The sequence below is a fragment of the Phascolarctos cinereus genome, unplaced genomic scaffold (genome assembly GCF_003287225.1).
Source record: "Phascolarctos cinereus isolate Bilbo 61053 unplaced genomic scaffold, phaCin_HiC Scaffold_726;HRSCAF=1367, whole genome shotgun sequence".
NCBI lineage: Eukaryota > Metazoa > Chordata > Mammalia > Diprotodontia > Phascolarctidae > Phascolarctos > Phascolarctos cinereus.
The window spans coordinates 45,605,688-45,629,584 of NW_027556098.1; the positions used below are offsets into that span (position 1 = coordinate 45,605,688).

The window sequence follows — 23,897 nt, forward strand, 5'->3', positions numbered from 1 at the left end:
AAAAGGAATGTCATGACCAGGGACTACCTTAAGGGAGGAGAAAGGCTTGATCTGCAAACAATCTGCTTTCTCTATTGTGAGAAGGGATTAAAACTAGCAAGTTCCCAGCCAAATGTGGCTACACAGTGATTCTTTTTTTTTTTTGCAATTGGGATTAAGTGACTTGCCCAGGGTCACACAGCTAGTAAGTGTCAAATGTTTGGTCTGAGGCCACATTTGAACTTAGGTCCTCCTGACTTCAGGGCTGGTGCTCTATCCACTGCGCCACCTAGCTGCCCCTCCATAGTGATTCTTGATGGATATAGCATGTGTCTATATATGTATCCCGTCTGCCCCACCCCCAGTAATTTTGTGATTTCTTTTTCCATTTGTTTTCTTCTGCCTTCTGAAGCTGATTTTTACCTTTATAAAAATGGAATAATGGATAGTGAGTTGGTCTTGAAGTCAGTCTTCTCTCTGACTGTTGTTATCCTCAGTCAGTTGGTCTTCAAGTCATTCCTCTAACCCATGGACAAGCCACAATTTCTCAGTGTCCCTTGGCAGCTCAAGATTATAAATCACAGAATTGCACATAGTGCATTGGAGGGGGGGGATTTCCATACTTGTAGTTTTTTATACTGACAAGGATCTGACCCCAAAATTTAAAAAGTAAGCCTATTTTTATTTTGAAGGATCCAATCTGTTAATTTCACCTTCACATCATCTCCTGAATGCCAACCTCACCTCCTGTCACTACCACCACTCTACGGCAGGTCGTGATCACCTCACACCTAGATTATTGTGATAGTCTCCTGATGGATATAACTGCCTCAGATCTCTCCCCACTCTAGTCCATCCTTTATTCAGACACTAGAGTGATTTCCTTTAAGCACAGATCCAACCACATCACCTTCTTAATCAATATATTCCAGTTGCTCCCTCTTACCTCCAGGATCAAATACAAAAATGCTCTATTTATCATCGAAAGCCCTTCATAACCTAGCCCCCTTCTACCTTTCCAGACTTTTTATCTCTTGTTCCCTGACACATACTCTTCCATTTAAAGACACTGGCCTCCTGGCTGTTCCATGAACAAGTCATTCCTCTCTGCCCTGGGAATTTTCTCTGCCTGTTCTCAGTACCTGAATTGCTCTTCCTCCTTGGCTCAGTCTACAGAACTCCTTAGCTTCCTTTAGGTCCCAACCAAATCTCACAGGAAGCCTTTCTCAACCCCTCCTAATTCTGGTGCCTTCCCTCTGTTGATTACTTACTATTTATCCTGTACATAGTTTATTTTGTATATGCTTATTTGTATGTATATATTATTTTGGGAAGTGGATAGAGTGGTACAGTGGAGTCAAAGAAGATTCATCTTCCTGAGCTCAAATCTGGTCTCAGACAGTTGCTAGTTGTATGACCCTGGGCAAGTCACTTAACCCTGTTTGCCTCAGTTTCCTCATCTTTAAAATGAGCCAGAGAAGGAAATGGCAAACCATTCTAGTATTTTTGCCAAGAAAACCTCAAATGGAGTCATGAAGAATCAAACTGAGATGAATAAACAACAATAAAATAGATTATTTTGTACATATTTGTTTCTCTCTTTAGATGGTAAGCTCCTTTGAGGGCAGACACTATCTTTTGCTTCTTTTTGTATCCCCAGTGCCTAGCACAGTGCCCGACACATAGAAGGTGCTTAATAAATGTTTACTTATTGATCATCTATCACACTTCAAAGAATAGCAAGTGTTGGAGCAGTGTCACCTGTTATTGAATGTTCAGATTCAGAGAAACTGAATTACAACATTATATTTCTCAAATCCTGTTAGTGGTTGGGTTTGGAGTTTGTCTGACTATTTGAGGGGATGGTAAAAAGAGGGAAAACTGTTGATAGTGATTTATTACATTGTAAATATATAATAAGGAGAACCTAGGAATAAATTGTCTGTGTCATATATTAAACTGAGGTTTTGTTCTCATAGACTTGACAATAAGTGAGTTCAGTAACAAATTTTAGTTACATATTAAACTTTAAACTGTTATTAACATTCTTCAAGGATAGACATATTTAATATTTATCATCTTTAAAGAATATGATCTTGCAATGACAAATGTGTGTTGATATATAATACACGCATGCATATACACATCTCTCTTCTCTCTTCAAATGTCAACAAGTGCTATCTCCTAGTAGACACCTTTTCTGATCCCTCCAGATGCTAATACTTTTCTACCCACATGTACTAAAAATTACTTTGTTTTTACTTTATATAGATTTTTTATTTTCTTTTATTTATTCATATCGATAAATTTCTTAAGGAAGGGACAATATCAATTTTGTCTTTGTATCCACAGTGGCTAGCATAGTGCCTGGAAAACACACATGTACACATGGGTATATATACATAATACACATATACATGTACACATGTATACATACAAATACAGACAAATATATCTCCCAATATTTTCCATAATTTATTTTCCACTCTATGTATATTTTTCCCAATCACTATGCTAGACACTATATATTTGTGTATGTATGTATGTGTGTGTGTGTGTGTGTGTGTGTGTGTGTGTGTATGTGAAGTCTAGAGTGCCATCACTTTGTCTTTCCTGGCTCTTATTCCAGTGTCCTCATTCATTCTGGATATAGACTGTTTTGAATGTGTTTAATCACATAGTAAATAAAATCGTAATTGCGATCATCATTATCATCTCACCTTTTCCATTTATAAGCATACTGTCATGTGTCTTCCTTTCACAGGTGAATAGTGTCAGTAGTTTTTTGAACCCATTTGCTACTAATATGAAAACGTTATAATTTCCAATGTTTGCTAAAACAATTGACCAACATTAAGAAAGTTGAAAATCCACTAGTCAAATTTCAATAAAATCTGCAGAACTGGGGGACATAATTGAAAAATAAGAATAATGACTTAGTAAGCACAGCCAACAATGTACTTCTTCCATTCAGATCTATATATTTCCTTGTGAATTATCTTTTTTTTGGTTATGACAATCATTAAAATCAAGCATCAAAATAAATTGGACTTGGAACCAGACCTTCAAATTACTCTATCACAAAGCTTAAAAATAAGATCTTCAAAAACAGATGCATATTCAATAACTGCTCTTACTGAAAATACTTTAAATATCAATATTTTAACATTGTGAAATTATTGATAATTTAGTGGGGTCAAATATGTATTTAAAACCTTTTTTATTTCATCTTATCCTATCCTTTTAAAATTTCTTTTGCATGTTTAATAGTTCATATTTATCAGTGCAGTAGTACTAATTTATTAATATACATATATTGGGGTACATACTCAAAATTTTCTTAGTGATAGGAATCAAAAACATTTGAAAGCCACTGCATTAGATCATTGATTTAGCTTTGCCCAAATTTTCTTCTGCTTTTATTTAGCTTTTGGAAGAATCAGGCGCAAGCAGCAAGTATTTATGACCTGCTTGCTATGTGTCAGGCATTGGTAAGCACTGGAAATAGAAATACAAAAATGACACAGTCCCTGACCTAAAGGAGCTTATATTCTACATGATTACCACATGATACAACATGATTACAACATGATTACAAATAAGTAAGTGCAGGACATACACAAAATAAGTACAAAGTGCTTTGGGCAATAGGAAAGGAATGAAAGTGATCAGGAAAAGCCCTTGAATAATGCTGCTTGCTCAATACTTCTGAGCTTAAAGTCTCTACCAAACCCAGAAGTTCCTAAGACCCTTCTGTTCTGACAAATTAAATGCTTTCTTTCTCATTTTGTATGAATTTCTTTTTTCCTAAGAACCTCTTGTCTCCTCTAAACTTCCTTCATTTGTAACTGGAGAACACAGGAACATCAGATCAAGAACAGACCTTATCAGTACTTAAAGCCAAGGAGTTAATATGCCAGTCTAAAGTCCTCATTTCATTCTTATAAAAGACATGAAACAGTTCTAGTAGTAGAAGATTCAATCAAGTTTGAGAAGGAACCTTGATTTCCTGAAACTCATCTTTTTTTTTTTCATAACAGACCTGAGAGTGGAAATGTCTTTATTTCATTTTAAGAATGATGTCTCTTGAGTTCACATTTGACCAGGCAGAAAAGGGGAATTTCTTTCCCTATCTCTTGACCAACTAATCCAATCATAGATCTCTGAGATTATCACCTAGAGTTTGACTCCAATGTGTGTGTACGTGTACAAGAAAAACTACACTTTGCATTTAACTAGCCAATGTTTGTCAGAGACAATTTATTAATATTTACATGTGTTGCTTTTTGGTGGAAGATCCGTTGTTACTGGAATTCTTCCTAACTTGATAATATATATACTTTTTGAGACTGAGTCTCCCTATTTCACTCAGGCAGGAAGTACAGTTGCTACTCGCTGGCCTGATCCGATTACTGATTAGCATGGAAGGCTCTGACCTGCTCCATTTCCAACTTGGGAGGATTTCCCCTCCCTTACCCAGCCTGGTAGTCCTCTAATCCCAGGAGCTCAACACGATAGCGCTAGACTTAGTGCAGACAGTTGATAAGCTTTAGCACACTACAACTCAGAAATCCAGAGCTCAAGTGCTTCACCAGCTTCAGCCTCTTTAGTAGCTGGGATTACAGGTGTAAACCACCAGGTCTGGGCATCTTGTTACTTTATCGTGTTCAGGAAACAAATGACAAAATTCCTTCATCAAGTTAAAGCAAGGGTACAAAGTCTAGGTTAGGGTTTTTTTATTTGTCTAAACAGAACAATAGCAATGTCAATATTAGTGAACCCTAAAAGAAATATTTTTCGCAAACCAATTTTTTTTTTCCTTTAACCACTTCCTCCAAGGATTCCTCCTTCCTATCTGGTCAAAAGTGAACTTGCCATATCATTTTTTTTTTGAGTGAGGCAATCGGGGTTAAGTGACTAGCCCAAGGTCACACATCTAGTATGTGTCAAGTGTTTGGTCTGAGGCTGGTACTCTATCCACTGCACCACCTAGCTGCCCTGTTGCAATATCATTCTTGAATAGAACAAAGTCATTCCACTCTCAGTTCTCTTACAATAAACAAGATGAGGTTCTCTTGAGTTTCAGGGAATAAGGGGAAAAGATTCTTTATTGAACTTGACTGAATCTTCTACTACCAGAACTTATTAGATCTCTTACAAGAACGAAATGAGGATTTAAGACTAGGATATTGACTCCTTGACTTTGATTAAGTACTGATAAGGTCATTCATTCAGGTGAGATTAAGGGCTTTAGACTAAGGTACTGCCATTATTTCTTAATATTTCATAAAATAAAATGCTATACACTTTCAGACTTACTATTAAATAACTAACAAAAATGTACAATAGGAGGTTGTAATAAATATTTTTCCATGTTCTAACCCATTCACCCTGAAAATTGGGGGTATGTACACATACATCTTACAATAGTTTTATACCCACTTCCCTATTCCCTACCTTTATCACTCCACTCCTGTGGAAAATACTACTTCCCTTTATATCTGTAGAACTTGATTCAAAAGTTAGCAACACTGAAATATTTTAAATGTTATGAACATCCATATTGTGTTACTTACGTAGATGATGAGCATAACGTAAGTAGAACATATCACAGCCATGGACATGATGGTAAAGGGTTTTCTCTATCAAGTCCTGTGGTTCATAGCCAGTTAGTTCAGTCACCCTGGAAGAAGAAGGCTATCTAAATTAATAATATTGCCCTACAGATTTGGTTTTAATTAAACTAATATTGATCTTGCTAAGTAATCAAGTGCTAAAGGACTAAAAATGGAAACAAATGTTGACTTTGAAATCTGAAAATCATCTTCTTTATAAGAAACAACTTTTGAACTCCAGTCCAACGCAGGATATAGAGTTACTCATATTCAGGAAAACTTCAGACACCAGTCAATGAATGCATTCTTTAAGGTAATTTGCAATTTCATCCTTTTCCAGAGCGAATTTAAGTTTCTCCAAGAACTGATAATTTGCAGAAAGATATGTGACAGGTGAATGCTTAGTATATTTCAGGAAGGTTCTGGAAAGGTTGTTTTAATTTTACGAAATCTCCATTATTAACAGTATGCAATCAATCTAAAAGGAAATTTTATTTCAAGACTAGCTTGGAGAATATTCTCATATTACCGAGAATAGTTTAGTAATTATAGGAAACAGTAAGAACCAAAGCAGGTTGCTATTATTCAAAGTCTGCTGATCCTTGAGTGCTGATCCACTTCAAATGCTACCTTCTCCATGAAGGTTTTTCAGATCTTCTGCACTCATAAAACACTTTGTTTTACAACTATCTAATGTCCTTATGCAGTATTATGTACTTTGTTTCTTGGCTTTCATCCTACTAGACCAAGTGGTCAGATTTCTGGGGATCAGTGACTTTGAAAGGGAAAATACATTTATTTTAATATTTGTAATCCTATGTGTTTTATGCACTTAAAAACATTATTCTGAGAAAGGGCCCACATGTTTTACCAGACTGCCAAAGAAGTCCATGACACAAAAAAAACTTAAGAACACTGTACCAGACTATAAATTCTACAAGGACAGAGAAGACATCTCTCACTACTTAAGCCAGCCAATACTCTGTATACAGTAGGCACTTTATAAGTATTTCTTAATGAATGAATGTGGAACAAGATATTTATATTTTTTAAAACTGATTTCTATTCCTATGGATTTTGGATTTCAAGACTGATCCCCATGGGCGTCGTAAACTCTGAAATCTAACTGGAATCCTGGGATTTGTAGTTCAAAGAAGCAACATTCCTTCCAAGGCCTGAAAGAGATATGATGAGGTTCGAGCCTGGGAAGTGGAATTTCACTGGAATGGAAGATTTTGAATTATCCTATTACAGAGCAAAAGGGGCAGACAAGGAGCAGAAGTCTGCCTGCATGAGAGAGATGGAGTGGAGTGGAAAGGAGAGAGAGAGAGCAGCAGCAGTGCCCCTGGTGATCAGGTCCCTAAGGCCTGACCTCACAGTTTGAGCTCCAGGACTACAGGTGGAGCATATTGGACTGGCTTCAAGCCATGGCCTGCATTTAATGGAGCAAAGAACTCAGGCTAAGGCTTCCAGGTGCAATTACTCCTTTAAGAACTGAGAAAATCATTTATAGTTCATTTGGATATTTACAATAGTCAAAATAACTTATTCACTCAAAATCGTTCTTAAAACAATGTTGCTGTTACTGTATACAATGTTGTCTTGGTTCTGCTCACTTTGCTCTTCATTATTTAATGGAAGTCATTCCATGTTTTTCTAAGGTAACTGAGCTCATCATTTCTTAGCACAATGTCTGACACACAGTAGGCAATAAATAAATGTTAGTTATTATTATCATATTTATATTATTATTGCTTTTATTGTCTGCTGGGAAATGGAGGGTGCCAGTAATTAGCTTAACTAAAAATAACTTTTAAAAAATTCAGGGGGGTAGTCCTGATGGTGAGAATTTGGTTCTGATCTGGGGGAACCAAGGCTATGTGAATAATGGAGAAAGGGATCCACATGGTCCCAAGTCATTTTGTCGTTAAGCTACAGAAATGCCACTGATGTACTTCAATTTAGGTCCTTTAAATGCTAAGGGAAATCCTCAGGGAAATCTCTAGCCTCTGATGAAAAGAAAAGTGAGGCTGTGTAAAGGTACGGATGAAAGCAAAGGTAGTGGCTCCTGGGCTACCTAGGGAGAGGAATCGGGAGTTATAATGGACAGAGTTCTGAGCCTAGAGGCAGGAAGACCTAAGTTCAAATTTGACATTGGATACTTACTAGCTGTGTGACCCTGGACAAGTCACTTAACCTGTTTGCCTCAATCACTTCATCTGTAAAATGAGGATAATAATAGCAACTACCTTCCAGAGTTGTTGTAAAGACCAAATGAACAATATTTGGTCACAGGTGCAAAGTGCTTAGCACAGTGCTTGGCACACAGTAGGTGCTCTATAAATGCTAGTCATTATTTATTTATTATTCCTACAATAGGAGAGAGTGAAAAAATGACTACAGACAAATTTGTTCCACAGTGACACCTGCTGTTCGCATATGAATGTCTCAGGCAGTTTTCTGAGGAGAAATCTAAGTTATCAGTAGTCATATGTATATATATATATATATATATATATATATATACACATATGTGTATATATGTATATGTATAATATATGTGTATATATACATATATATATGAAAAAAAATGCTCTAACTCAATAATAATTACAGAAATGCAAATTAAAACAACTCTGAGGTATCACCCCAAACCCATCAAATTGATTTATATAACAAAAAAGAAAAATGACAAAGGCTGGAGAGGCTGTGGGAAAACAGATAGATCAATACCCTATTGATAGAGCTGAAAACTAGTCCAACCACTGTGGAAAGTAATTCGGAACTCTGCCCCCAAAACTATTCACTCCTAGATCAAAGAAAGAGCGGAAAGGCCCATATGTCCGGAAATATTTATGGCAGCTTTTTTGTGTGATAGCAAAGAATTGGAAACTGAGGAGACGCCTGTCAATTGGAAAGTGATTGGACAAGTTATGGTCTATCAATGTGATAGAATACTACTATGCTGTAAGAAATGATGAAGGGTATGTATTCAAAAAAGCCTGGGTAGACTTATATAAACTGATGCAAAATGAAGTGAACAAAACCAGAAGAACAAATTATATCATTTCTCCTTCAACTAACTGGAAGTCAAGTTACAGAACCACCACCCGATAATATCGTAAACTTTGAAAGATTCTGAGCAACATAATGAATAACCATAATTCCAAAGAACTCATTCTGAAATGTGCTTTTTGCCTCCAGATAGAGAGGTGATAGATTTACAGCACACATTGAAGCATATTTTCTTCTCTTTCTTTTTCTCCTCTTCCTTCTTCTCTCCCTTCCTTTTTTCCTTTCTCTGTCTCTCTGTCTCTGTCTGTCTGTCTGTCTCTCTCTTTCCTTGGACATGACTAATGGAGAAATTTGTTTTACATGACCTTGTAATTTTAAAAAATTAATGTATGATTAATTTGTGGGTTTTTTGCCTTCTCAATGGGTGGAGGGGATAAGGCAAAAAAAAGAACTGAAAATTAAATTAAATTAAATTAAAAGAAACACATTAATGCCTCAGAAAATATTAATATAACAAAATCAAAGAGGAAAGGAAAAACATACTCTAAATAATTGTGTGAATGTTTGTTCTGATGTTTATATGACTCATATGCCAATTATTTATTCAGGTTAATTCCCCAATTGAATTCTTGAAGGAAAGATACTCTTATAAAAATTCAGTCTTATAACTATCAATACACTTTTCTCCACTTCAAAAGTTCTGTTGTAAAATGGTATCAATCTCTGGGCTGTGAAAAACTGAGCTGCAAATCAGGCTAGTAGAAAAAAAATCACCTAAAAGAGTTAAAATTAAGTAGTCTCATAATGAATATCCATGAAAGGAACTATCACCAGTGACCTTTCCATTCAGGAAATTAATGGAATGTTAAATGTTAGCTGCAAATTAAATAGACTGGGAGTTTGACTGCATTTTGAGACTTTAGGTCATCTCAGTTATGCCTGTAGTTGTGAATCTCTGAAGACGTCACACTTCCCTGGAACTGATCACTATTTGTGGTTTATATTTCCATAGTATTTCTCCATGATAGAGAGGTGTAATAGAGAGTCTAAGGGAAGAAGAGAAGGAGAAATCTGATCACCAAGTTCAAGGCCTGGTAAAGTTGCATAGATTCTAAGTCCTGTTTCTACTCTGGTAGAAAAACTCAAATATCTGATTGTAAAGAAGCAAAGCAAAAAAATCAAGGAATTGTGAGTCAAAGAGGCTCCTTCAACTAATTGGAAGTCAAGTTACAGAACAACCACTCTATAAGTGTAAATTAATCAAAACCACATGTATTATGTTTTCCGTTAAGATACATATTGGCTTAAAACTTAAAGGGAAAAGAGTCCCCCTAAAGGTTTTTCTGAACCTCTAAAGTCAGAGGAATTTGCCAAATCTCAAACATGGCTGTATTCCCCCACTGTCAGAAGAAGCACCAGCTATAGTTTCAAAATGAAATATCATATAATCTTTTAAAACCAAATTTCAGTTTTATTTTGATTTATGCTTAATAACAATACCACCTGTTTCTGTGAAAGCCAAGGTGCTACTATTCCAGCTTTTTTAGAGACAGACACTTTGCCCTATACCCTGCCTCTATGAGCACTGGAATTTTAAAAGCAGAATCTGTTCAAAGCCTGATTTCTCTTCTCTTCTCCCTAGGTCTGTTTACCTTATTGCTTTCTTGATACACTGGCCTTGTGAAATCAATACAATTGGCATTCTGCAAAGGAAGCAGACTTATTGTTTTGGACTTGTCCTTTTTTCTCATTTCACTTCTGGCAATCTAGACTGGAACCCTTCCTTTATAGGACTAAAGATCATGAAAAGTGAGAAAACAAAATGGCTTTGCTGGTAACATGATGGAACTCAGAAACTGCCCCAGAAGTCAATTTCCCACCATGAGATCTTCTCATAGGAAAAAGAAATGGATCTTTACAACTCCTTTTTTTTTTTTACTCCTCTTAGGAAGACTGGTATTAATCCCTTCTGAATTAAATTGGTAATTCAGTTAAACACCAAATATTTATTCAGCATTGCTGAGAAAAGCACTGTACTTGCTGGAGACACAAAAGTGATCCTATTATAATGGGGAATAAATAGGGGCTCTTCTCTAGCTGGAGCACACCCACTGGAATTGTAAGCCTGTGTCCTGACCTTGTCTGGAGAAACATGCGTCCAGTGAGGTAGGACTTGTTGCTTTGGATAACAAAGAAAATCTTGGATGGTCCCTTAGTACTTTTCCCTGTGATAGCTGAATGCTGCTTGAGCCTGTATCACAGCTCAAGTAGAGAAAATTGGCCCATAAGAAAGGAAGAGTGGACTTAGTAGGCATTAAAGGTGGTGACTCCCTCTCTGGATCTTTTCTGTCTGCCAAGGGTAGAAAGAGACTCTCCCTAGAGGAGTAGAGAAGGCCTTAGCCTGCTCCCACCCTAGAAGGGAATGTTCCTCAATGGCAGCTGGAGTAGGGAATTCTGCCAAATGAGCGGAGCCTGGACTTTAGGATTTTTTCTGCTTTCTTCCACTTCATTGGGCAAAGGTGACAGAATAAAGATCCCAAGATGAACATATTCAGCAAGGGAGATACTGTTGTGAAGGGAGCTTCAAGAGCTCAGGAGCAGCTGGGTCTTTTAGTCAAAGATGACAAACAGCATATGGACAATAGCTATACCTAAACTTTAGGTAATTTTTCTCCTGGGGCTCCTATGTTGGAATATAAAAAGCCAAATAACATGGGAGAGTTTGACTCCTTTCTTTAAGGGCCAAGATTCCCCAGGATTATACCCAGTCGATACATGCACAGATCTAGAGCTACCGAGGAGCCTCTAGGGGAGAGGGAGAGGGTGATCACCCCCAAGCCTATCAGTGGTTCTTGTTGGTACACTATGATCCCATGAAAAGCAATACTGTCCTTTCTCTCTGGAAGCTTTAAAAATTAAAAGAGATGTGGGAAGATGAGATATATACAATATATATATATATATATATATATATATATATATATATATATATATATATATACAATAAGAGCAAAAATAACAAAGGAGATATATAGATGAAGTGACATAAATGTAAAAATATTAAGTCAAAAAACATAACTTTCAATTAGGAGGGTGGTGTAGAGTCAAGGAAAGCACTCAAGCTAAGTCTTGATGGAAGAAAATTACTTCAGTGGGTGGATATGCCCTTTCCCTACAGCTCAGCTTGTGCAGTGACCTAGGAGGGCAGTGTTCAGTGGCATTCCCCTTCAGACCAAGGTGAGATATTTCCCTCTCATTCTGTAAACAAATATTTTATCTTTTTTCCCCCACAGAGCCAAGAGTGTTCCCTGATTGAACGTACTTCTGAGGCTTTTTTGCATAAAAATATCTTAGGTTTCAGGGTATTGTTGCTTAAAGTTAGTGGCCGACTGTGTCTCTAAGTAACTAAAAATGTCCTGCTCCTCATTCCCTAGGACCCTGAGAACATATTAGGGTTTAGATTTGGGGGGGGAGGGAGATGGGTGCCACACAAAGCAGTAAAAGAGAATCAAGAAGAGGTAAAGAAATAAATCATAAGTATGCTCCAGAATTTCTTGAAAAAGAAACTCAGGCACTAGCTTTCCTGTGGTCAGGTTATTCCTGAGCAAGCAAAGACCTTTTCTATCATAATTCAATTCTCCTTTTAATTACATCTATTATTATTATTATGTATCAAATATCTGCCTTCCCATTAACTAGCTGTGATAGGAAAGTCCTTAAACATACTTGTACCTAAGTCAAAATGGTAGACTACCACCTGTCTTGCCTACCTCAAATTTTTCTAAATGAAATAAGTTTAAAAATACTTTGAAAAAGTTGAAAGCACAACATCAATATAAATTGTTTAATCTTGTTTAAACTATAAAATCAGGAATAACAATGGTACAGTTCATAGAATCTAGCTCATTGATTCCCAAACATTCAGAGACAGATTCAGCAGCTCCCATGCATCATCCATAGCAGTTGTGCCTGAGAAAAATGGAAAGATCTGTATGCATGTAGATTCCCAGACTTTGAACAAAAGAAGTAATTTGGACCAGGAGCATGATATTATGCTAGGGGCACAAGATGCTTTAGATTATCTCCTAGGCAGCTATAGTTTTTTATCTTGGACTTGTGTGGTGGATACTACCAGATTCCTATGTCTGAGGAAGACAAGGAAAAGACTGCTTTCATCTTTCCAACTATGCAATGGAGTGCTCTATCAGTTTTGAGTGAATGCCCCAAGGCATCTCAGTGGTACCAGTCACTTTCCAATGGCTATTGGAGAAAGTGGTTAAGGACAGAAACTACCTGAAAGTACCTTGATGACTGCAATAACTTTGATAAGAAAGAAGAACATGAGTAAAAATTGTAAAGTGTTAGATTAGCTGGAGGAAGCCTGTCTGCGGCTGTCAATAGACAAATGTCAGTTTTATAGAGCTTCAGTAAAGTATATTGAACTAATAAAATACAATTAGGACATAAATACAACTGGTTTTATGAAGAAAAAAATAAAATAAATTGAACCATTGATTAATTTGATTTTAAAAAAGAAAGAAAACCAAATTACCAATATCAAAAATGAAATGGGTGAATGCACAACCAATGGAGATGAAATTAAAGGCAATTATTAGGAGCTATTTTCCCCAATTACGTGCAAATAAAACTGACAATATAAATGAAATGGATAAATATTATAAAAATATAAATTATTCAGATTAACAGAAGAAAAAATAAAATACTTAAATACCCTTATCATCTTAGAAAAAGAAATTGAACAAGACATAAATGAACTCCCTAAGGGCAGAAAAAAGGACCAGATGGATTACAAGCAAATTCTACCAAACATTTCAAGAAAAAATAATTCAAATACTACATAAACTGTGTGAAAAAAGATAGGTAAAGAAGGAGTCTGACCAAATTCCTCCTATGACAACAAAACAACAAAAATTGTATGATTATATGAATAGATGCAGAAAAAAACTTTTGACAAAATTTAGCACTCATCCTATTAAAAAACACTAGAAAGCATAGGAATAAATGGAGCCTTTTTTTTTTTTTTTAGTGAGGCAATTGAGGTTAAGTGATTTGTTCACAGTCACACAGCTAGGAAGTATTATGTGTCTGAGGTCACATTTGAACTCAGGTTCTCCTGACTCCAGGGCGGGTGCTCTATCCACTGGAGCCTTTCTTGAAAGGACAAATAGTATCTATTTAAAACTGAAAGCAAGTATTAGCTATACTTGGGATAAATGAGAAGTCTTCCTAATAAGATCAGAGGTGAAGCTAGTATATCCATTATCACCACTATTATGCAATATTGTGCCAGAAATGCTAGCTATGGTAGTAAGACAAGAAAAAGAAATTGAATGAGTAATCACAGGCAACAAGAAGACAAAACTATCACATTTTGATAGTATAATATGTATAATAGTATAGATGATATCATAGTATACTTAGTGAACACTAAAGAATCAACTAAAAAAACTAGTTGAAATAATTAACAACTTAGCAAATTGTAAGATATAAAATGAATCCACGTAAATCACCAGCATTTCTATATTTTGTCAACAAAATCTAGCAGAGAGACATAGAAAGCAAAATTCCATTTAAAATAATTGCAGACAGTATAAAATACTTAGGAATCTTATCTGCCAAGACAAACCCAGGAACTCCATGAACACAATTACAAAACACTTTTCACTCAAATAAAGACAGGTCTAAACAACTGGAGAAATATTAATTGTTCACAGGCAGGCTGGGCCAACATAATAAAAGAATAATACTACCTAAATTAATTCACTTATTCAGTGCCATACCACACAAACTACCCAAGAATTATCTTGAAGAGCTAGAAAAAAAATCATCTAGAGGAACATAAGATTGAGAATATCCAGGGAATCAGTGAAAATAAAAGTGAAGATAAGCAGCCTGGACAGTACCAGACCTCAAACTATACTACAAAGCAGGCGTCATCAAAACCATCTGTTACTAGATAAGAAATGGAATAGATGAGTTATACAATATACAGAAATAAATGACTACACTAACTTAGTGTCTTATAAACCAAAAGACTTAAGCTTTGGGAGCAAGAACTATTTGACAAAAACTTCAGAAAAAAACTAGAAAGCAGTCCAACATCTCAAACTGTATACCAAGATAAGTTCAAAATGGGTAATTATATGATAGCATAAACAAATTAAGGAAGCATAGAAAAAATTACCCATTAGATTTACAGATGAGGGAAGCGTTTATGACCAAAAGAGAAATTGAGAGGATCACAGGAGGTAAAATGGATAATTTTGATTACATTAAATTAAAAAGAGTTTGCACAAATAAAATCAATACACCCAAAATTAGAAGGAAAGGAGGAAATGGGGAAAGTATTGACAGCAATTTTCTGTTAAAGTGCTCATTTCTTAAACATAGAGAACTGAGCCAGATTTAAAAAAATAGTCTAAGGATATGGACAAGTAGTTTTCAGAAAAAGAAATCAAAGCTATTAAGTCATATGGAAAAAATGCTCTAAATCCCTAAAGATTAGGGAACTACAAATTAAAATAACTCTGAGGCACCACCTTACACCTATCAGATCACCTAAGATGATAGAAAAGGAAAATGACACATACTGGTAGGGATATGAAAAAATAGGTACATTAATGTATTTTGGTGGAGTTGTGAACGAGTCCAACCATTCTGAGGAATAATTTGTAACTATGCCCAAACAGCTATACAACTGTATAAAACCATCAAAAGGCTTTGATCCAGGAATAACACTACTAAGTATGAATCCCAAAAAGACGAAAGGAAAAGGAAAAGGAAAAGGACCGATATGTGCAAGAATATGTATGGTAGCTCTTTCGGTGGTGTCAAAGAATTGGAAACTGAGAAGATGCCCATCAATTGGGGAATGGCCGAACAAATTGTAGTATATGATGGTGATGGAACACTATTGTATTATAATAGATGATGAAGGGTGAGGTTTCAGAAAAACCTGGGAAGAATTATATGGGCTGTGAAATAAACAGAACTGGGAGAACATTGTACATAGTAACAGTAATATTGTAATGAATCAACTGTGAAAGACTTAGCTATGATCAATATGATCCATGACAATTCCAAAAGACTCATGATGAAAAATGCTATTCACCTCCAGAGACAAAGAACTGATGAACTCTGAGTATACAATGAAATACATTTTCTCTTTATTTTCTGGTCTTTTTTTTCAACATGACTAATGTGAAAATGTATTTTGCATGACTTCATATTTATAATAGTACATTTCTTGCCTTCTCAATGGGTAATGGAGGGATGAAGAGAGGGAGAGAATTTGGAACTGAAAATAAAAATTAAAAAATGAAAATTTTAAGACTATGCTGCTATTGCTAAACCACTTAATGACCACACCGATACACATATAATTGCAGAGAGCCAGAGCCAAAAAAAGGCAGGAGAGGCAAAATTGTCTTAAAACCTACAAAGCTTTTTGGGAAAAGATAAACTTTCAAAGATTTTAAATCAACTGCTTTACCATGCACTGGCATTGGCTTTTGCAGACCCAAGTAAACCTTTTGTTCTTCTCACAGATGCCAGCCAGGAAGGTTTGGAAGCTCTCCTTTGTTAAGAAAGTGATGGTCACCGGGGGCCAATTGCTTTGCCAGCAGAAGTTGGACTGACAGAGAGTCTCACTATCCTGTCAATAATCTATAGCTCATGGCTTTGAAGTGGATCATCACTGAGAAGTTCAAAGACTAGGCATATAAAGTAAAACTCCATGAGTGGGCTGATAATAGTCCATTGACATATCTTGACCAGTGCCAAGTTGGATTGGTACTGATGCTTGCCAGAGAGAAGTAACAGCCCTGGCCAAGTATGATCGTAGCACAGACTACAGGCCTGGTAAGACTAATGTGGATATAAATGCTTTGTCCAGAATTCCACAGAACGTTAGAACCATGCTGACACAAGAAGAAAGTAAACTTAACACTTAAGGAGCAAATGTAGCCAAGAGCTTGAGGCTTCCAAGCGCATATACAAAAACCTTTGTTATTGAACCTGTTCTCGTTACCTTTCCTGGTCTGTGGATGACTAGCAGTGTGAACACATGTTTGATGAAGGACTGAAAAAAATGGGACAGAAGCTAAAAAGCACAATTGTGATCCTCCTCTTTATTTCTGGATATTAGAAAGAAACTTCTTGTTGGGGCAATGTTAGAAGCCAGAGTTAAACAATGAATGCTCTATCACTCATTGTGGCTGTGATGGGACTGTGATTGGAATTGTATATGGAACCAGGAAGCACCTGGTGCTACCCAAAGCACACCATTCCATATCTGTATGTCTTACATGTTGATTTTTAATTGTATGGGCCAAGAGGATGAGTTGGAGGGAGTATGGGGGTGAAGTTGCTCAGTTCATTTATATTATACATAAACCTTTGACATGATAGAAGTAGTTAAAAACTTCACATTCTGATTTCATAGGCCTCAAACTATAAAATTCATTGTTTCCACAAAAAATCATATCAGTTTCAGACTTTAGTGTTACAGTTAAGAAATAAACATAAAACAATCTTAAGAGCATTTAGCAAAATGTTACTTCCTGAGTAATGACTCAATTAGTACATTAGGTTTTAAAAAGTTAAATTTAGGCTTAATTTGCATCTTGAGTATAGAACCTGGCTTAATATGTTGTGGCTTTTAGATGATTTCAACAAAATCAATGCCTTGAAATGGAAGTGGAAAATATTTACTTACCTGGAATCCAGAAATATTAATTTTAGGTCCAAACTTGCCCTAAACATGAACATATTACTATGAAGTTTGATCTCTGTGATTGCACTTGGAGGCAAAGACTGGCCAACTGCTACCAACCCCACAATTTGGTAACAGGAGTCATACAAGGACATGTCCAACATATACTGTCTTATCTTCAAATAGCCACTGCAATGGATGACCTAGTACAAGAGGGAAAAAAGAGTATTTGGAGGCAGGGAGATAAGGAGACAGAATATTTCTTTTTCCTTTCTTTTTCCTTTTTTTTTCTTTTCTTTTTGGTGAGGCAATTGAGGTTAAGTGACTTGCCCAGGGTCACACAGCTAGTGTCAAGTATCTGGAGGTCGGATTTGAACTCAGGTCTTCCTGAATCCAAGGCAGGAGCTCTATCCACTGTACCACCTGGCTACCCCAGAGACAGAATATTTTCATAATGATTCTGGACCTGTTAATTTCCTCATAAGTAATGTAATATTCCTTTTTCAACCCTATTTGTATACTGGACTTTCCAACATTCTGATGGGACCAATTTATTAGTAGGAAGATGAATATAATGGAATATTTGTTGTGTTATAAGAAATTATGAATATGAAGAATTCAGAGAAACATAGGAAAACTTATATGAATTGATTCAGAGCCAAGAAAGCAAAATCAGGAAAATATCCCCAATAGCTATAATAATGTAAATGGAAACAGCACTAAAAAGCACCTGAACTCATATTAAATACAATGACCAATCTTGTTTCCAGAGGACAGATGATGAAAAATACCCTCTTCTGAGTACAGAGGTGGAACATTATACTAGCAGGGAATGTTGCACAGAGTAACAGGTAAGGTCATTTTGTAAGTTGATTTTATTTAGCTGGTAAGGGGTGGATAGAGTAATGTATTGATAAGTGACTGTGATGTAAAAATCAGGAAGCATCAATAAAAAAAAACACTTAAGGGATAAAAGTAGAGAGGATCCAAAGTAATACGCTGGAATTTGGAATCCATTACTGGCTAATGCAGTTGGATGAATTAGGTAATGAGTTACTGACTCATCTTCAAAATTGCACAGAAGCAGGATACAGTTGTGGCATCTGCTGATGGTATCTTTCTGCTAAAAGCTGAGAATAACTGATAAATTCTTTTTTTTCCCCCTCTTTGCAAGGCAATGGGGTAAAGTAACTTGCCCAGGGTCACATAGCTAGTAAGTGTCAAGACTATGAGGCCAGATTTGAACTCAGGTCATCTTGAATCAAGGGCTGGTGCTCTATCCACTACACCATCTAGCTACCCCCATAACTGATAAATTCTTATCTTACTTTGTTCCTTATCTCAACCTGTTGAAATCCTATCCTTCTTTCAAGGTCTACTTTCTCTGCCTCAGTGGAAATGATTCCCTCAGATATCTCATGAGACTTTGTATGGACCTCTTCTTTGCATCTGTTTTCTAACCTGTATAGTTGTCTGTGAGTTGCGTTGAATATGCTTTTGTATAGTGTCTTCTCTTTGGTTTCTGTGATATGAATTCTCATGATTCTCTGTCTGTTGGTAACTCCTTTTCTGATCCCTTATTCTCTCCTCAACCCTTAAAAGTAGGTATTTCAGGTGGTTCTGCCCTTGACGTCTTTTCTTTCAACATTCTCCCTTTGTGAGTCCATTACTTTTGCAGCATCAACAATCAGATCTATGCAGATAACTCTCCAATATATGGTATAGTAGAGTAAAGTAGTATAGTAGTATTATCTCCATCTCTAAACTCTTCCCAAAGTTCCAAACCCATATTATCAACTTCCTGCTTGGTAGCTCCACCTCGATAGTTTACTTTTGCCTCAAAGACAACAGGTCTAAAATATCAAAATCAATGGTGCCATCATCCTCCCAAACATCCAGGACAATAAAAATGGAATTTTCTTTGAATTCTCCCTCTCCATCACCCCACAAATTCAAAACAAAAAGCAATGAACCTATATTGTTCTTACACTTCCATCTGTAGTATATTTCAACTTCATAATAAAGCAAAAAGGGTTACAATTATTCAAGGCACCATGTTCAATTAATTCTACAAATTAAGGTTACAATATGTAATTAATTTGTATTTAATAGAAGAGTAGTCTGATAGCCAATCAGACTGCTGATTCATGAGAAAGGTAAGGAAAAGTCCATTTTTATAGCACATCTATAGACATATAAGTTTATATTATAAAGCAGCACTGTACTGAAAGTCAGGAAATATGAGTCTGCCTTTAAGTTATAGGCTTTAAATTTTTAAGTTCTAAAGCTTTAGAGCTTTAAGTTATAGAAGGATTATGATCTGCTTCAGGGGGAAGAGTTCTCACCCCCAGGGTTTCCCATACTAACAAAAATTGTTGTAATATCAAATCACTTAGGAGGAAATAAATGATCAAATCTTAATTTATTATTTAAAATGTCCCATTCAGAAGATGTTTTCCAAGTTTTCTGAATATACTTACAGAATGTTAAAATGCTAAGCCTGAAAGGGACATTAGGTTTAGTCTAATCCCCCTATTTTATAGGATAAGGCCATTTAAGCCCAGAGACTTACTTGCCTGGTGTCACACTAGTTATTGACAGAGCAGGCATTAGAGCCCAGGTCTTCAGATTCTGATGTTTCTTTCCATCTCCAGGAAGCATCATGTGAATGTGTGTGCATGTGCCTGCATTCACTCATTCTTTGTCAGTGTGAAATTTAGACTAACTTATTAGATATTCAGCACAATCCAGAGAAAAATAAAAGTTTAATTTGCAAATAAAAAATACAGGCAACTACAGAATTTCACGTGATGGTATAGTACTGGGTTATATGAGTGGAGGCTACTAGAATTTGAGATTTTCTATACAAAACTTTGGATACCAAGACTAAGTATTCAGACACTTGCTTCTCTTTTGTATAGGAGATTCTTAACTAAATTGTAGAAATTATGGGTATGGCTCTGGAGTTAGGAGGACCTGAGTTAAAATCTGGCCTCAGACACTTGACGCTTACTAGCTGTATGACATTGGGTAAGTCTCTTAACCCTGACTGCCTCACACCCTCCCCCCAAAAAAACTATGGGTAAGCATTTTTCCCAGAATACATATTATGAAACTGAAATTTGTCCTCAAAGTAGTCTGAAATGGTGGAGTGAGGTGAGGATGGCAGTGGGAAGATGTCCTTTGCTTTTAGAATTTTGTTTATTTTTCAATTGGATTACTTGACAAAATTTTGAACAAGGCTGAACTAACCCATAATTGGTTATTTCTGGTGAATTTAGGGGCTACAAATCCTACCCAAGAATATCTTCATTTGTAATATATATTCCTTTAAATTAGACATTGCCCGGTCCTTTAGATCTATTTTTAAAATGCAAATTCTCCTGGGAGGAGTAAACAAAAAATAAATAAACTAAACACATTAAGTCCCTTATGTTAGCTTTGTTTCTAACTATCAGAAGAGTGAACAGAAAGTGTAAGAGCAATGGGTACTGGGGGTGAAGAGTCCTTAAAATGAGAGAAAAGGTCTCAGAAATGAAAGGCCCAGAGATTGGCCTGAGCACAATATTTCAGTGTTGCACTCTATAAAGAACACTGTCCTGAAGGAAGTAACAGATAAGTGAGGAAATTTCATTAAAAAGGTCCTAGGAACCCAGTGTTCCAACTACATTGGACTGTGACCTTGACTTCCGTGGAGTTCCTAAGAGTGGAGACTGTTTTTTATTCCCTAACTACCATGCTCTACCATATTCAATAAGTACTGATTGATTGTTTGATTGATTGATGAAGATAAGGTTCACGTGTAAAGTTGGGCTTTCATTTAGGTGCCAATCCTAATGCCATCCTATTCTTTCCACTCTTTTAAGGATTCCAACTAGTTTTACATCTGATGTTTCTTATAATGCTAGTCCCAGGTAACAATTCTAACACTGGCTTCAAAGGATGTCATTACCTTTCTGGGGGTTTTCAAGTTTCCCTTTGTACTAAATTTTCTTGAATGTGAGGCAAGGTAAAAAACTTGAGTATGAAACAACCAATACCCTACTCTTTGAACTCACCAAGAAAGGGATCCTCATACCTTATAGCCACTGCATGTTAATCCCGCATTCCTCTTTGCTAAGACACACTTCATCCGAAGGAAAAATGACCTCTCTATTTCATACTCTGAAAACAGAAAATAAATCAATTTCAATTCGAAAAACATGCACATTTACCAGTAATGTTTCTTTCTTTAGCATTTGTGTCACTTGCTTGATGCTAAAAGTGAACTCTCAGAAATTAGAATAAAAAAACTGCTTCTTTCTCCTTTCATGCTTACTGTGAGATAGCTGCCTTGTAAACACAGAACGTCTAAACACAGAGAGCTTTAGTGTATAATGGATAACATATGAGTGTGCAGGGGTATATGAGAACAACCACATTTTGGTTTCCATATACTATTAAAAGAAAAAGGACATTCTGAAGGAATGAACAAGAGCAGGGGTGGGGAACCTGCAGCCTTGAGGCCACATGTGGCCCTCTAGGTCCTCAAGTGCAGCCCTTTGACTGAATCTAAACTTTACCGAACAATGCCCTTAATAAAAGGATTTGTTCTGTAAAACTTGGACTCAGTCACAAGGCTGAACCCAAGGACCCAGAAGACCACATGCGGCCTCAAAGATGCAGGTTTCCCACCCCTGAACAAGAATTTTAAGAATGCCAACCTGGGAATAAGGTAAAGATCTCTTTTAGAAAAAAAATTTATGCGTGAAAATAAGAAGTAACAATAGCATGGGTTATACATGGATCTATCCAAAGGTTGATCAAATATTTGCCCAGTGGCTTATAGGGCACTAATCATTTTTGCCCATCTAGAAAGGGTATAAAGAAGAAACCTGCTCCAAACCTTGCCAAAAAGCCTGCCATCATAGTAATTTCATTAGTTAATTTTGTGAAAAGTGAATGTTGTTCTAGTCATGTCCAACTTTTTCATGACCTCAAGTACTCCAGGCCCTTCTGTCTTCCACTATCTCTCAAAGGTTGTCCAAGTTCATGTTCATTGTTTCCATGACACTATCTATCCAGCTCATTCTCTGCCATCCCCTTCTCCTTTTGTCTTCAATCTTTCCCAACATCAAGGTCTTTTCTAATAAGTCCCATCTTCTCATTATGTGGCCAGAGTATTTAAGCTTAAGTTTCAGTATTTGACCTTCCAATGAATAGTATGAAAGGTGAATAACGAAGTAATATGGTATAATGGGTGTAATTCAGTGTGGTGGAGTGGAAAGAGCACTACATTTTTAGGCAAAAACCTAGGTTCAAATCTCAGCTCTGCCACTTACATTTGGGCAAGTCACTTAACTTCTCTGGACCTCAGTTTCTTTATCTGTAAAATGAAATAAGATCTCTAGGGTCCAAGCTCCAAGATAATAGAATTATCGTCTTATCGTCCTGTGATCCTTCCAACAATTTCTTTCATCAGGAATATTTCATTTCCCTAAGAATAGTGGGTACTTTGTAAATGACATAATTTCTGCTCCTCTTTTCCACCTGCATAGTTACACACTGTTTTCTGCTAACTGAGGAAACAGAATTTCAAGATCTCAGTCTCAAAATTAGCCTCACAATGCAAAATAGCAACAAGAACTAATGTACTCCATTACATCGGAATGACAGCTTTTTTCATTCTAACTGCTTAAAGGATCACTATCCATTCCCATCTCCATTGCTCTGATACACACTCTGTTGGCCAAAGAGCTTTTACCTCCTGAGTATTTACAAACAGCTCCCCTCAAGCCATATCCTCTAATGGATGGATGCATCTACTCTGAGGTTTAAATACAAAATTATGCCTCCACTGGGTAAGGTAAATGTTACCCCCAATCTTTAAATTAGTCATCAGTAGAAGTCAATAAATTGATTTTATTTTAACAAAAAGTATTGAAAGCAAAGTCTTTAGGCTTCTGGAGAAGACTGAAGTCTTCTAGATCTAAAGGACCTTACTTTCATAAGCCCACATTATCACTGAGACTTTAATATTTTACCCAGAATTCCACAGGCTGTGAACTTGGTTTGGGATACTTGAGGCATAAAGACTTCTATGCCTGTTTGAATCAATTCCAGATATTCACTAGTGTATGTGAAGCCCATGTCTAGAGAAAACATCACGGCAATTAATTGAGTTTTGTGAAGTGTCTTATTTGCATACCTGATCACCACAGTGAAACAATGGGGACAAGTCTAGATTCAGAAAATCCACCCTGCAAATGGAAAGCTGGGAGAAAATGCTGGATGGTGTTATCTCTAAAGTTAAAAAGTTTAAAAATATCTCAGTAAACATCTTAAATTAGTGTGATAACACAATTATATATGCTTTTGCTACTTCTGGGAGATCAGGTGTGAAAAAAAAACTGCTGATATTTATCAGACTTGTTTATTTAAAAAAAAAATTCTTGGGTAGTATCAGAGTAGCAGGAAGAAGTACAGTGAGCCCACCTTCCCTCACCATCAACTCTTTCAAACAAATCTAGAATACACACCAGACCTAATCTTGATGAAGAAATACAAGAAAAAGT

General features: G+C 36.2%; 1 protein-coding gene across 1 annotated transcript in view; it reads right to left on the reverse strand.

The window, feature by feature from the left end:
* The window catches only part of SIM2 (SIM bHLH transcription factor 2), a 75,106-nt gene that overhangs the window by 14,209 nt on the left and 37,000 nt on the right, over nt 1–23,897 (reverse strand). The window contains exons 5-7 of the mRNA XM_020996068.2: nt 21,422–21,507; nt 17,347–17,546; nt 5,556–5,662 (exon numbers count right to left, since the gene is read on the reverse strand). Coding sequence (XP_020851727.1) covers nt 5,556–5,662; nt 17,347–17,546; nt 21,422–21,507 — 393 coding nt within the window. The remainder of the gene's footprint in view (nt 1–5,555; nt 5,663–17,346; nt 17,547–21,421; nt 21,508–23,897) is intronic.